The 12,910-nt window shown below is 42.0% G+C and overlaps 1 protein-coding gene across 1 annotated transcript in view; it reads left to right on the forward strand.

Annotated features, from left to right (window-relative positions):
* mta1 (metastasis associated 1) overlaps positions 1-6,420 on the forward strand; it is a 60,356-nt gene extending 53,936 nt beyond the window's left edge. The window contains exons 15-18 of the mRNA XM_056295498.1: positions 836-925; positions 1,967-2,119; positions 4,982-5,132; positions 5,635-6,420. Of these exons, the coding sequence (XP_056151473.1) occupies positions 836-925; positions 1,967-2,119; positions 4,982-5,091 (353 nt within the window). The 3' untranslated portion in view covers positions 5,092-5,132; positions 5,635-6,420. The remainder of the gene's footprint in view (positions 1-835; positions 926-1,966; positions 2,120-4,981; positions 5,133-5,634) is intronic.
* Positions 6,421-12,910: the final 6,490 nt, after the last annotated feature.

A 12,910-nucleotide genomic window follows, 5' to 3' on the forward strand; every position in this document is an offset into this window, starting at 1 on the left:
AGGTCTCTTGCATAAACAGCACAACCGGGTTGAAAGACCAGAGGGAGTTTTTTTTGTTGTTGGTAGTTTTGCAGTTTCAGTTGAATAAAATACAGACTCAGAGGGTTAATTTGCAGTAGCTGAATTTCCCAAAGGGGCAGCATGGTGGCGCAGTGGTTAGCGCGGTTGCCTCACAGCAAGAAGGTCCTGGGTTCGAACTCCGGGGTTGTCCAGTCTTGGGGGTCGTCCTGGGTCATCCTCGGTGTGGAGTTTGCATGTTCTCCCCGTGTCTGTGTGGGTTTCCTCTAGGTGCTCCGGTTTCCTCCCGCAATCCAAAGACATGTAGGTCAGGGGAATCAACCATACTAAATTGTCCCTAGGTGTGAATGTGTTGGCCCTGTGACGGACTGGTGGCCTGTCCAGGGTGTTTCCCCGCCTGCCGCCCAGTGACTGCTAGGATAGGCTCCAGCATCCCCGCGACCCAAATTCGGATAAGTGGCTTGGATAATGGATGGATGGGTGGAATGTTTTTTTTTTTAGCGTCAACAATTGAGAATTGTGACATTTCTTTTTGAATGTCCGTTGTAGCTGAAAATAGCGTTGACAAAAAGATGCTAAAGCGAACACATAATTTATTAAATGATTTTAACAATTATTCTCCTCAAGTCATTGTGGTTATTTTCCAACATTATTATTGCACATTGTCAATATCTAGCAAAATAATAAGGATTCTCATTTTAGCCTTTTTTGTTCAGGGCAGGGAAGCTTGAACTGAGCAATAAGTGTCTCTCCCTGTCTGTGGTTGCACCATGTATGAAGATTTCATTCACTGCGCTTGTTGATGACGCTTTCACAGGTGCTCTGCGGTTGCCAGATAAGCCTAAAAAGCCTTTGCCTATGAAGCCTGTGGAACGCAAACCCCTGGAGTCAGTGGTTCGATATCTAGGTAAGAAGAAATCAAACCAACCACTGTGTCGCTCACTCAAGTTGCTTAATCTTCTGCAATAGTTTTTCTGTTTAATGGCAGCTTGAGTTTGGTGTTTCTATTCCATGCCGGCACTGATTTACACATACAAGTGCAATTTAAACTCTAAAACAAGGCTGTTTAGATATTTCCGTGGTGTTTTATCCCATCTGGAATATAAAAGCAGATGAAAAGGGTTCATTCACTGTGTAACATTTGCCTTTTGCTTTTCTGAAGGAAATTTTTTTATATACAGATTAAAAAAAAAGGCAGCCATTATGTTAGTGTTTATATTGGTACATTTTTCCTGAATAAAACTGTAAAAGTTGTATTGATACGAAACCATCAACGCATCTTTCTTTTTCCAGTACACTCCTTCAGCTCTTTGAGAAATGATCTGCTGATTGTTATGATGTAATGTCTTGTGCAGATTTTTTTTTCTTTTTTTTGGACCCCCCCCCCCTTTTTTTTTCTCCCCAATTGTATCCGACCAATTACCCAACTCTTCCGATCTGTCCTGGTCGCTGCTCCACCCCCTCTGCCGACCCGGGGAGGGCTGCAGACGACCACGTGCTTCCTCCGATACATGTGGAGTCGCCAGCCGCTTTTTTTCACCTGACAGTGAGGAGTTTCGCCAGGGGGACATAGCGCGTGGGAGGATCACGCTATTCCCCCCAGTTCCCCCTCCCCCCGAACAGGCGCACCGACCGACCAGAGGAGGTGCTAGTGCAGTGACCAGGACACATACCCTCACCTGGTTTCCCACCCGCAGACATTGCCAATTGTGTCTGTAGGGACGCCCGACTAAGCCGGAGGTAACATGGGGATTCGAACCAGCGATCCCCGTGTTGGTAGGCAACAGAATAGACCACCACACCACCCAGATGGCCTTGTGCAGTTTTTAATTGTCCCTTTGCCCTTGTTTGCTCCACTTTTATCTGTTTAACTTTAACCTTCTGCTTTCTTATCCCCTCTGTCTCTCTCTCTCCCCACCCATCACCCTCCCCTTCCTTTGTCTTCCAGAAGCACACCCCCGTCCGGCCAAACTGGAACCCCCTCGCGGAGGGTCTATCTCTACAGCCAGTCTGACACCTATCAAGTCCTCCCCTATTCTCAACAACGGCTCACCCACCATCCTTGGCAAACGCATCTATGAACAGCACAATGGACTTGATGGTAAGTGAGGCATTCATTGGGGGGCGGGAGAGTGGTGCGCTAGTGTGTATTTTTCCATGTTCACACATGGTATGTGCAATTGTGCAGTTTGGTGACAATTAAGTTTGTGCAATGCTATTCCTCACAGAAAAGCTCTAAACCCCTAAATATGAATATGAGTCCACACGGGCGCGCTACTGTCACTACTACAAGTCCCAAACCTTTTGAAAATGTGCAGACACTTAATTTGCACTTGCATTGAACTATCCTATCCCAGTGGGTTAGCGTGATTGTGTAAGAGGAGATGGCAAAGGAGCAGCTACCCAAGGATCATATTCCAGTGACTTCCAGAAGGGTTCATCAGATTTTAATGATGCTCATGAAGTATTTTTTTTTTTAACCAGTCATTTGTTTTCTTTCGATTTCATTTCTACAATCTGACCCACATGGGCTTGAATTTATTAGAATATAATATTAAAGTTGTAGCATGTTTGCTCTGCATTGATTCTTTTTTGTGTGAGAGTATAATTTGAAGGCACATCTGAGTTCACTCATTGGCCTCAGAAAACCAATTGAGAAGCTCTGCCTCAGGGGTTTCTGGGGTTTGTGTAGGGCTGTCTTTTTTCTCTTTCTTCTGTCCTTTCTTCCCTTTTTTGTTCATGTCCCACTTTCCCCCACCTTCATTTTCTTTCTCACCCAAGCCTCGCTTTCCTTCTAGCCAGCGTTCTCTTTGTGCGTGTGAATGTGTGTGTACATCCATCTGACAGAGAGAGGTGGGGAGGTAGAAGGAGACAGAAAGACAGACAGAGAGGGACTGTGAGAGAGACTGAGAAAGAAGAAGGACCGAGAGCAAGGGAAAGTAGGAAAGAGAAAGCGCAAAGGGAGAGAGGAAGCAAGTGAGACGGAGAGAGATTGAAAGGGGATCGGATCGGGCTGCCTGGTTTTGCTGGAGGCTACAGTCTGTGTTGTCATGGTAACGGAGGAAAGGAGGAGGAGGGCTTGGAGCCTGGTAAGTGTATCCTGAGGGAAAGCAGCCCTGCTGGCCTGCTAGCCCACCTCAGAGGCTCGGACCCAGTCTGGGATAACACAACAGGAAGGAGGTTTGGGCCTGAATTGAATCTATTTACTCTGTGATACACCATAGTGATATGGCTTTGTTTTTGCAGCAGATTGCTTGGATTTAACCGTCTCCAAGCCTTATCATGCTCATTAATCCCAGTGCTTCCTGTAGGATTTTTTTTGTGAGTGCAGAGGATGTGGGTAAAAAAAATGTTTTTTTTTAAATCTTCTGCTTCTCTTGATTGTTGTTCTGACTTGACCATTTTAGGGTGACAGGAGTGTATTTAAGGGTTGGGGCTCTGACCTTTTCACTCCTGATTTTATAGTTTAATTCTGGTGCTATGGGTGAGTGTAGCTAATTCTGCTGTTGCTCTCATGTAATTCACCCCACATTAAGAGCATCACCTAAAGACTGAAAATATAAACTGCCATTTTGGTTGTGAAACCCAGCTTCGGTTCATTCCAGGCTTGGTTACACTTGTGGTTGCAGTTTACAAACATGTTTCATTCATAGAATGATAAATGGAAAATTGAGATAAGAGTGAAGGTATTGAAAGAAATTCCCAATAGTATTGATTCTGTAAATCGCCATACTCTTATCGGGTCTGTCATTGTCTTATCAATTAAGAATGGGAGCTGGTTTTTCAAAGCGCAGCTCTACTGAGAGACAAAAGGCTAATGGGGCTGAATTGCAGACATTGGTGAGTCATGCATATTCAATGGCCAGATCTCTCATCTGTCTTACTGTTACAACAGAGTTACGGCTGTGAATTCTAAATACATGTTGCGTCCCATTGATTTGGTATCATATGCTTCAGTGTCACACAGGTCAAGGTGTCACAGCCCATTGTTGTAGTGTTGTGTTTCTGGACTCTGAGATTTGGGTCGATGCCAGCGTAGTATGTACCCCACCAGCTCGAGCTTTACTGCATGCTAATAAACACACAAACACAAACAAGCTAGTTTACACAACACACCTTCTAGCACATTGGGGGAATCTGTCAGTGTGAATTCATCACTATGGAAACTGTCCGGTTGAAGGAGAAGATTTTTGGTCAGTAAGTGTCAGTGCATAATGCTCCGAGGCTGTCCATCCAGCAGTATGAGAATGACCATGTTATGAAGATGATAGGGGGACTATTTCACCATTCAGTGGTTGACCAAATTGCTTTCTGTTACCAAACAGCACTGGATCAATAGAGGAGGAGTATGAAGGGTAGAGAAGAATGGGCAGTTTGTCAGTTTGTGGCCAAAAAAAAAAAGAGAGTAAAATTTCATGAATTTATTCATACACGTGCTGCTAGAAGGTTTAAGTGGACAGTAAAGGGATTTTAATTACATGTTCATGTGAGTTTACTCCAGATGCTCAAGTTCCCCTCCTCATTTCAAGGACATGCAAGTCAGGTGAATTCAAGACTTTAAAGTGCCAATAGTTGTGAATTTGAGTGTGGGTGATTTTGTCTCTCTGCTAACTCTTTAATGGGAAACCTGTCCACGGCATTCTCCTTGCCTTCTGCCCCAAATATGCTCCTAAATGTTTCAGATCCACTGACCCTAAATAGGTTTAAGCGGTTAAAGTAAACGAACTGATGAATTGCGGACCATGACTGATTTGATTTGATTTTGAGACAGTGTTGGCTGTCAAACAAAGGAGTAGTTATCAATGGTGCCACTAGATGGCAGATGATATCTTTTTGTGTAAAACATGAGTTGCAGGGGACTGTCCACAGGAGGCAGATTTTTGCCCATGTGGGCTTATTAGTGTGTATGTATGTGTGTGTTTTGTGAACCAGCCCTGACTAAGACCTCTTGTGCCATCTGTAGGCTCTAAATCCAAAGCCCTGACTCCACAGTGGGACATCATGGCCAAGCGGGTGAGCGAGCCGGGACGGCCCTCAGTGCCCATACAGGACGAGGTACATGAACTGGACTGACCACTCCATAGGAATGTCTTCTATTACAAAACCCCATTGAGGTGAGGCATACTACAGAGGAACCCACCCCGCACATTAAAGATCTGTTTTCTGAGGCTTGTAATCACTGGAAATTTGTTCACTGCAGATGTGTTTTCGGATACTTCAGCACAATATCAATTGTGCAAACAGTTTTAACTGTTTTTTTCATTGTCGTTGTCTGCTCTGTGATGTTAGATAAGTACGGGCCCTGGAGAACATGTAAATATCATGTTTATGAAAAAAGTATAGTCAACGGCCCTTGAATGCAGCCAGAATATCTTTAACAGTTAGTGGGTATTGCAATGTGCAGTATTGTGGTGGTCAGTTACATGGCAGTTTGGGATGTGTGTGGGCCAGTTAATGTGATATATAAGTGCACACTTGTTACTCCATTGTCTTTTCAGCTGTACTGCATGTGATGGGCATGGCATCTCTTGGAATTCCCAGGGAACTACAGTCCCAATTTACTGCACTCATTCTTTTGCTAATCAGTCACTTGCCCTTGTTTTTGTTTGCCAACAGAGGGGTGCATATAATGGATATGTGTTTTCCTATGAAACAAATGGCCAAAGGCAGCTGAAGTAAGCTGAATGGAGAGGAGACTACAGCACTGGCTGCCTGGTATCAGTCAGCATGGGTCTGGCAGTCTGTTGAAGACCAACCGACCGTCTTCGTGAACGGAGTATGGCTGTAGTCAATAACAGGACTAGCCTGACTGTACAGGACTATGTTTATTACTTACATTTCTCGTCATTACTGTCATTGTAATTATTATTGATATTATCGTTTTTGTTTTTGTTTGGGGTTTTTGTTGTTGTTGTTTTTTTATTACCCGCTATAACTTGGAAGCTTATCATTTAAATGTCGATCAAACGATGAAGCTTAAGAAGTTTCGTGAAAAATGCTTACAAAACCCTGTGGGAAAGGGTGGAAGGACTGTAACATAAGCCACTTGCGATCTTTTTTTTCCCAAGCAATTTAAATTACACAAGCAGACAAGCTTTTTTTTCAGTGACATCAGTAACTCTTCTTCTGTTCTTTGATTTGGAATGAATGCTTTATGGGGTTCTCCTTCTATTTTGTGAGCCGGTCCTGCTCTATGGCCAGAGAGGTTTAACTTATTAAGACAGACTTGCTGTTTTTTCTACCTTTTTCACAAGTAATGCATCTATGCTTCAATGATGTAATTAAAAAGATAATTGATTTTCCCCTTTCCTTGTTGTGTTTATGGATGGAGATGAGGATGTGAAAACTTGTCCTAAATCTGCTGCCACATACAAGTTGTGCCATCTGTCCACTTTGGTATTCACTCCCATTCCTTTCATCAGGGGTCAGGCTATATCTTGGTTTAACTTGGCAATTGCCCCCAGACATTTTAAGCTTAGCCCATGACTCTTGGAGTTGGCCCCTAGGTTATCTACAAAATGTATGATGGTTTTGCCAGAAAAGTAAGCCAGCAACACTAACGTCAGCATTTCCTGCCTCTGTGATGTCTCAAGTTAAAACCAGCAAGACAAGGGATCCAACGGTTGATCATGATGATGCCCTTGGCCCATGATGTTCCATAGGGACATTCTGATGTTGATGATGTTCTCCAATCCTAGTCACAATTCTGCTTTTTCTTACACAGTTATGCACACAGGTTTATGTTTAAAATAACCAAATAGGTATTAAGATAGGTCAAGTATTAAGTTAACTTTGACCTGTGAAGTTTGATTTTTTTTTTTTAGCTAATTCAGATGACAGATATCTGCACCATGCTGTGATGTGCTTTCACGTCAACAGTCATTTTGTCAGTAGATCAGCAAGTCTTCTTTTTTTTTTTAATTTGGATATGTGACATCAGAATGAAAATGTCAAATTGCACCACAGGCATTAAAGAGTCCACACGTCGTTGTTTAAGTAATCTAGAGATGGAGATTTTTGGTTGACGTGCAGATATTGATAATTGACCTGAGAAAATCAGACCAGATAACTCTGCAGATAGTTTTTGTGATATTACAGCTACCCAACATAATTCCATATAATCTCTTGAGACCATACGCATGCAGAGTGTTAAAACAGATATACTGGGATTATTTATTAATTTATTTATTTATTGTCAGAAGTGGACTTCTCTTCCTTCAGTTGCTCCTGTTAGGGGTTGCCACAGCAGATCATCCATTCCCATCTCTTCTTGTCCTCTGCATCTCCCTCTGTCACGCCAGCCACCTGCATGTCCTCCCTCACCACATCCATAAACCTCTTTGGCCTTCCTCTTTTGCTTTTGCTTGGCAGCTCCATCTTCAGCATCCTTCTCCCAATATACCTAGAATCTCCGTATTTGTCACTGCCAATGAAAATCTTAGCATCTTCAACTCTGCCACCTCCAGCTCCGCCTCCTGTCTTTTCGTCAGTGCCACTGTCTCCAAACCATATAACATAGCTGGTCTCACAACCATATTGTAATCCTTCCCTTTAACTCTTGATGGTATCCTTTGTCGCAAATCACTCCTGACACTCTTCTCCACCCATTCCACCCTGCCTGCACTCTCTTCTTCACCTCTCTTCCGCACTCCCAGTTACTTTGAACAGTTGACTCCAAGTATTTAAACTCATCCACCTTCGTCACCTCTACTTGCATCCTCACCATTCCACTGTCCTCCCTCTCATTCACACATGTATTCCTTCTTGCTCCTACTGACTTTCATTCCTCTTCTCTCCAGTGCATACCTCCACCTCTCCAGGCTCTCCTCAACCTGCTCACTACAGATCACAGTGTCATCTGCAAACATCATAGTCCACTGAGACTCCTGCCGAATGTCGTCTGTCAACCTGTCCATCACCATTGCAAACAAGAAAGGGCTCAGAGCCGATCCTTAATGTAATCCCACCTCCATCTTGAACCCATCTGTCATTCCAACCACACACCTCACCACTATCACGCTTCCCTCATACGTATCCTGCACCACACCTACATACTTCTCGGCAACTCCCAACTTCCTCATACAATACCACAACTCCTCTGTCGGCACCCTGTCATATGCTTTCTCTAAATCCACAAAGACACTATGTAACTCCTTCTGACGTTCGCTATACTTCTCCAACACTCAAAGCAAACATTGCATCTGTGGTACTCTTTCCTGGCATTAAACCATACTGCTGCTCGCTATTGATCATTTCTCCTCTTAACCTAGCTTCTACAACTCTTTCCCTATACCTTCATGCTGTGGCTGATCAATTTTATACCTCTGTAGTTACTAAAGCTCTGCACGTCACCCTTATGCTTGAAAATCGGTACCAGGATGCTTCTTCTCCACTCCTCTTCAAAATCATGTTTATTGAAAATAACATGTTTATTGGCCATGTAGGTTTGCACATAGATGGAATTTGTCTCCGGTTTCCAAGACTGTGTTAAGCAATCTAGTTAAAACTCCACTGCCATCTCCTAAACATCTCCTTGCCTCCACAGGTATGTCATCTGGACCAAGTGCTTTCCCACTCTTCATTCTCTTCATAGCTGCCCTCACTTCATCCTTGCTAATCCACCACAGTTCCTGATTCTCTATCTCCACATCATCCATCCCTGTTTCTCCATTTTCTTCATTCATCAGCCTCCCAAAGTATTCCCACCCTCTCAACACACTCTCCTTGCTTGTCAGCACATTTCCATCTCTATCCTTGATTGCCCTAACCTGCTGCACATCTTTCCCAGCTCGGTCCCTCTGTCTAGCCAAGTCCTTTCCTCCTTCCTTCGTGTGTAACTTCTCATACAACTCACCATACGCTTTCTCCTTTGCCTTCACCATCTCTCTTTGCCTTACACCGCATCTCCTTGTACTCCTGTCTACTTTCTTCATCTCTCTGACTATCCCACTTCTTCTTTGCCAACCTCTTCCTCAGTATGCTTTCCCTTACTTCCTCATTCCACCACCAAGTTTTCTTGTCTTCCGTCCTCTGTCCAGATGACACACCATTACCTTCCTAGTTGTCTCCCTCACTATTTCTGTAGTAGTTGCCAGCCATCCGGCATCTTGTCACTACAACCCAGTGCCTGTCTTTACTCTTCCCTGAACTCCACACAACAGTCCTACTTCTTCAACCTTTGATATTTGGCTCTGTCTTCACTATCTCCCTCTTCTTGATCTCCAAAGTCATCCTACAGACCACCATCCAATGCTGCCTAGCTACGTTCTCCCCTGTCATCACCTTGCAGTCTCTAATCCCTTTCAGATCACGCATCTTACATAAGATATAGTCCACCTGTGTGCATTTCCCCCCACTCTTATACATCACCCTGTGTTCCTCCCTCTTCTTGAAATGTGTATTTACCACCGCCATTTCCATCCTTTTCGCAAAATCCACCACCATCTGTCCTTCCACATTTCTCTCCTTGACACCATATCTATACCCATCACCTCCATTCCCTTCTCCAACATGCCCATTGAAGTCCGCTCCAATCACCACTCTCTCCTCCTTGGCTACACTCTCCATCTCTTGGTTTGATTTAATTTAATTTGATTTGATTTATTTTGGACATATAAAGAAGAAACAAAAAAAGATAAAAACAAAACGATATTAAATTGAAATGAACAATAAACCTACACAGCAAATTCAATAAACAAATTCTCATAAACACATATTAAATATTACATATTATTTATTCCTACCCCTTCTCCACTACTTGTCAATTAATTCACAATCTCTATCTTATATACAATTTATAAACAATTATCCCAATTCTGTGTACAACCCAAATATCACCCAGTGTCAATAATATAAAATTTAAACGGTTATCACAGCCCTTCCTTATCCCTATACCTCTTAACATAATTTTTTTTGTAAGTCCTTTTGAACTGAATAATGTTTGTACTTTGCTTGAGTTCCACATCCAAACTATTCCACAAATTCACCCCACAGATCGGAATACTCATACTCTTCATAGTTGTACGAACAGTTGTTTTTTTTAAAGTTAAACTCCTCTCAAATTGTAACACCCCTCTCTATCAAAGAACATTTTTTGTATATTACCCGGTAGTAAATTATTTCTTGCTTTCAGCATTATTTGTGCTATGTTAAATTCTGAGATCTATGAACTTCAAGGCATGTGACACGGCATGTTAGTGTGTTCGCGAAATCCTAAAGTGTAAATTATCCTTATGAGCCCTTTTTTTCAGTATGTATGATGGATGTAGGTTGCTTTGTAGGTGTTACCCCCATACCATAGTAATTCAGATATGGCAATACAAGTGAACAATATAGTGTGTACAATGCTTTATGATCCAGAATGTGCCTTGTTTTTGCCAGGACTGCAATGCTCCTTGACAGCTTTGCTCACACATACTTTATATGAGGTTTCCAGCAGATTTTTTGGTCTATTATCACACCTAGAAATTTATTTTCATATACTCTTCCCATATTGACATTGTCTGTCATCATTTATCCTTGAGCGTTTATTTTACAATTTTCAACCAACAATCTTTGTTTTGTTCAAATTTAATGATAATTTGTTTATGTTAAACCACCTTTTTAATTTTATCATTTCTGTTATGATCACCTTCAAAAGCTGCTGTAAATTCTCCCCAGAACAGAAAACATTGGTGTCGTTTGCAAATAGAACAAATTTCAATATTTTTGATACTCTGCATATATCATTTATGTACAGAATAAACAATTTCGGGCCTAATACTGACCCCTGAGGGACTCCACAATTAATATCCATGCATGTTGATTTATGCTCGCCCATCTTCACAAATTGTTGCCTGTTTCTTAAATAGCTTCTCAACCAATTCAGCACAACTCCTCTGATACAATACCTTTCCAATTTATCAAATAATATGTTGTGATCAATGGTATCAAAACCTTGTTTTTAGATCTATAAATGTTCCTACTGCATACATTTGCTGATGCAATTAGCAAATTCTTCAATTCAATTAGCGCCACTGATGTTGATCTGTTTGTTCTGAATCCATATTGGTTGTCAGTCAGCAATTTGCTTCTCAATGAATTTGTTTGATCTGTCAGCAAGGAGTTTTTCCAATATCTGGGAGAATTGGAAACTAAAGAAACAGGCATGTAATTTGTGAAGTTATGTATAGCCCCAGTTTTATATAGTGGTATGACTTTTGCAGTTTTCATTTTACTCAAAAATTTACCAGTTTTAAATGACAAGTTACAGGTGTGCGTTAGTAGTTTTGCAGTACTGTCGATGATTTTTTGACTATTGTCATATCAATTTCATTCCAGTCAGTAGACTTGTTCTTACATTTGCTTACAGTATCCATGATTTCCTTTTCTTCTACTGCTCTTAAGAAAAATTGAACTTGTATTTCTAGCATTTTGGTCATCATCAGTCCCCTCTGGTTGTTTTTGGTCATTGGTTTTTTTTTCTCTTGCCAATCTTGGCCCCACACTTACAAAGAATTTACTAAAACCACTAACCACATCATCCATATTGTTAATGGTCTTACCATTATCGATAAAATACTGAGGGTAACTTGAGTCTCTAGATCCATTTCTAATAATGCTGGTTTTTATTTTATGTCTCTTTAGTTCTGTACTTTGTAAAATCTCTGTTAGATATTTTTTCTTTTTGCAGGCATTTTGTAATCCCTTTGTGATCCATGGACTTCATCGACTTCATCCAACTCACTCCAGAATTCTTCTTTCTCGTCCATCTCACACCCAACTTGCGGGGCATATACGCTGACAACATTCATCATCGCACCTTCAATTTCCAGCTTCATACTCATCACTCTGTCTGACGCTCTTCACCTACAGCACGCTCTTGACATACTCTTCCTTCAGAATTACCCTACCCCATTTCTCCTCCCATTCACACCATGGTAGAAGAGTTTGAACCCCTTCCACCTGGTCTCTTGCACACACACTATACCTACCTTTCTTCTCTCCATCATATCAGCCAGCTCTCTCCCCTAAGCAGTCATAGTGCCAACATTCAAAGTTCTGACTCTCACCTCCATATTCTTACCCTTCCCTCTTCTCCTGCTGCCTCTGGTCATGCCTTCCTCCTCTCCGTCTCCTTTGCCCAGCAGTAGCCTAGTTTCCACCAGTACCCTGTTGGCCAACATTACCTGTGGTGGTTGTTGGTAACCCAGGCCTCGACCGATTCAGTATAGAAATCTAATTTAGGGTTCACATAATTGATTGGCAAAAGTTTAATGGTGGATGCCCTTCCTTACACAACCCTCCCCATTTATCTGGGCTTGGAACCGGCACTAAGAATGCACTGGCTTGTACATCCCCAGTGGCAGAAGTTGACATTTTTCATAATATTGATAGAAAAATGCAATAGAAGTGTGTGGAACATCAATATAGGCTGATAAAACCACACTAATTTATCGAAGGTAATGGTGCAGGCTGTGTTCTCCGTCAGGGTTTCAGTCCACTCATCTCTACAGGCAGGGTCGATAATTGCCAACATAATGATTTTCAGTGATCATCTTGGCCCTAATTTTTGCGAGGACCCAGGGAAAATGCCATCTTGAATGCATTTTAGTATCTCCCACAAATGCCAATTTGAGCTCATATCTGGATGTTTAAAAGGCCTTGGCTCACAACTAATAACATTATCATGCTCTTCAAACCATTCAGTGACCATTTGTGCCTCTGTAAAAGGGTGAATAACTTCTAAAAGACACCACCCCAATTTAGAAAGAATTTATGAAGTTAAGAGTTATTTTCATTGCTAATAGATGATCAATCCCCTTTAAGGAAGCTCTCTCTGCTTGCCTGCTTTCAGCAAGTTCATAGTGTGGATTCGGCAATGCAAATGGGGCGGGGTTTTTGGAGATGGTTG

Source organism: Lampris incognitus, chromosome 16 (assembly GCF_029633865.1).
Source record: "Lampris incognitus isolate fLamInc1 chromosome 16, fLamInc1.hap2, whole genome shotgun sequence".
NCBI lineage: Eukaryota > Metazoa > Chordata > Actinopteri > Lampriformes > Lampridae > Lampris > Lampris incognitus.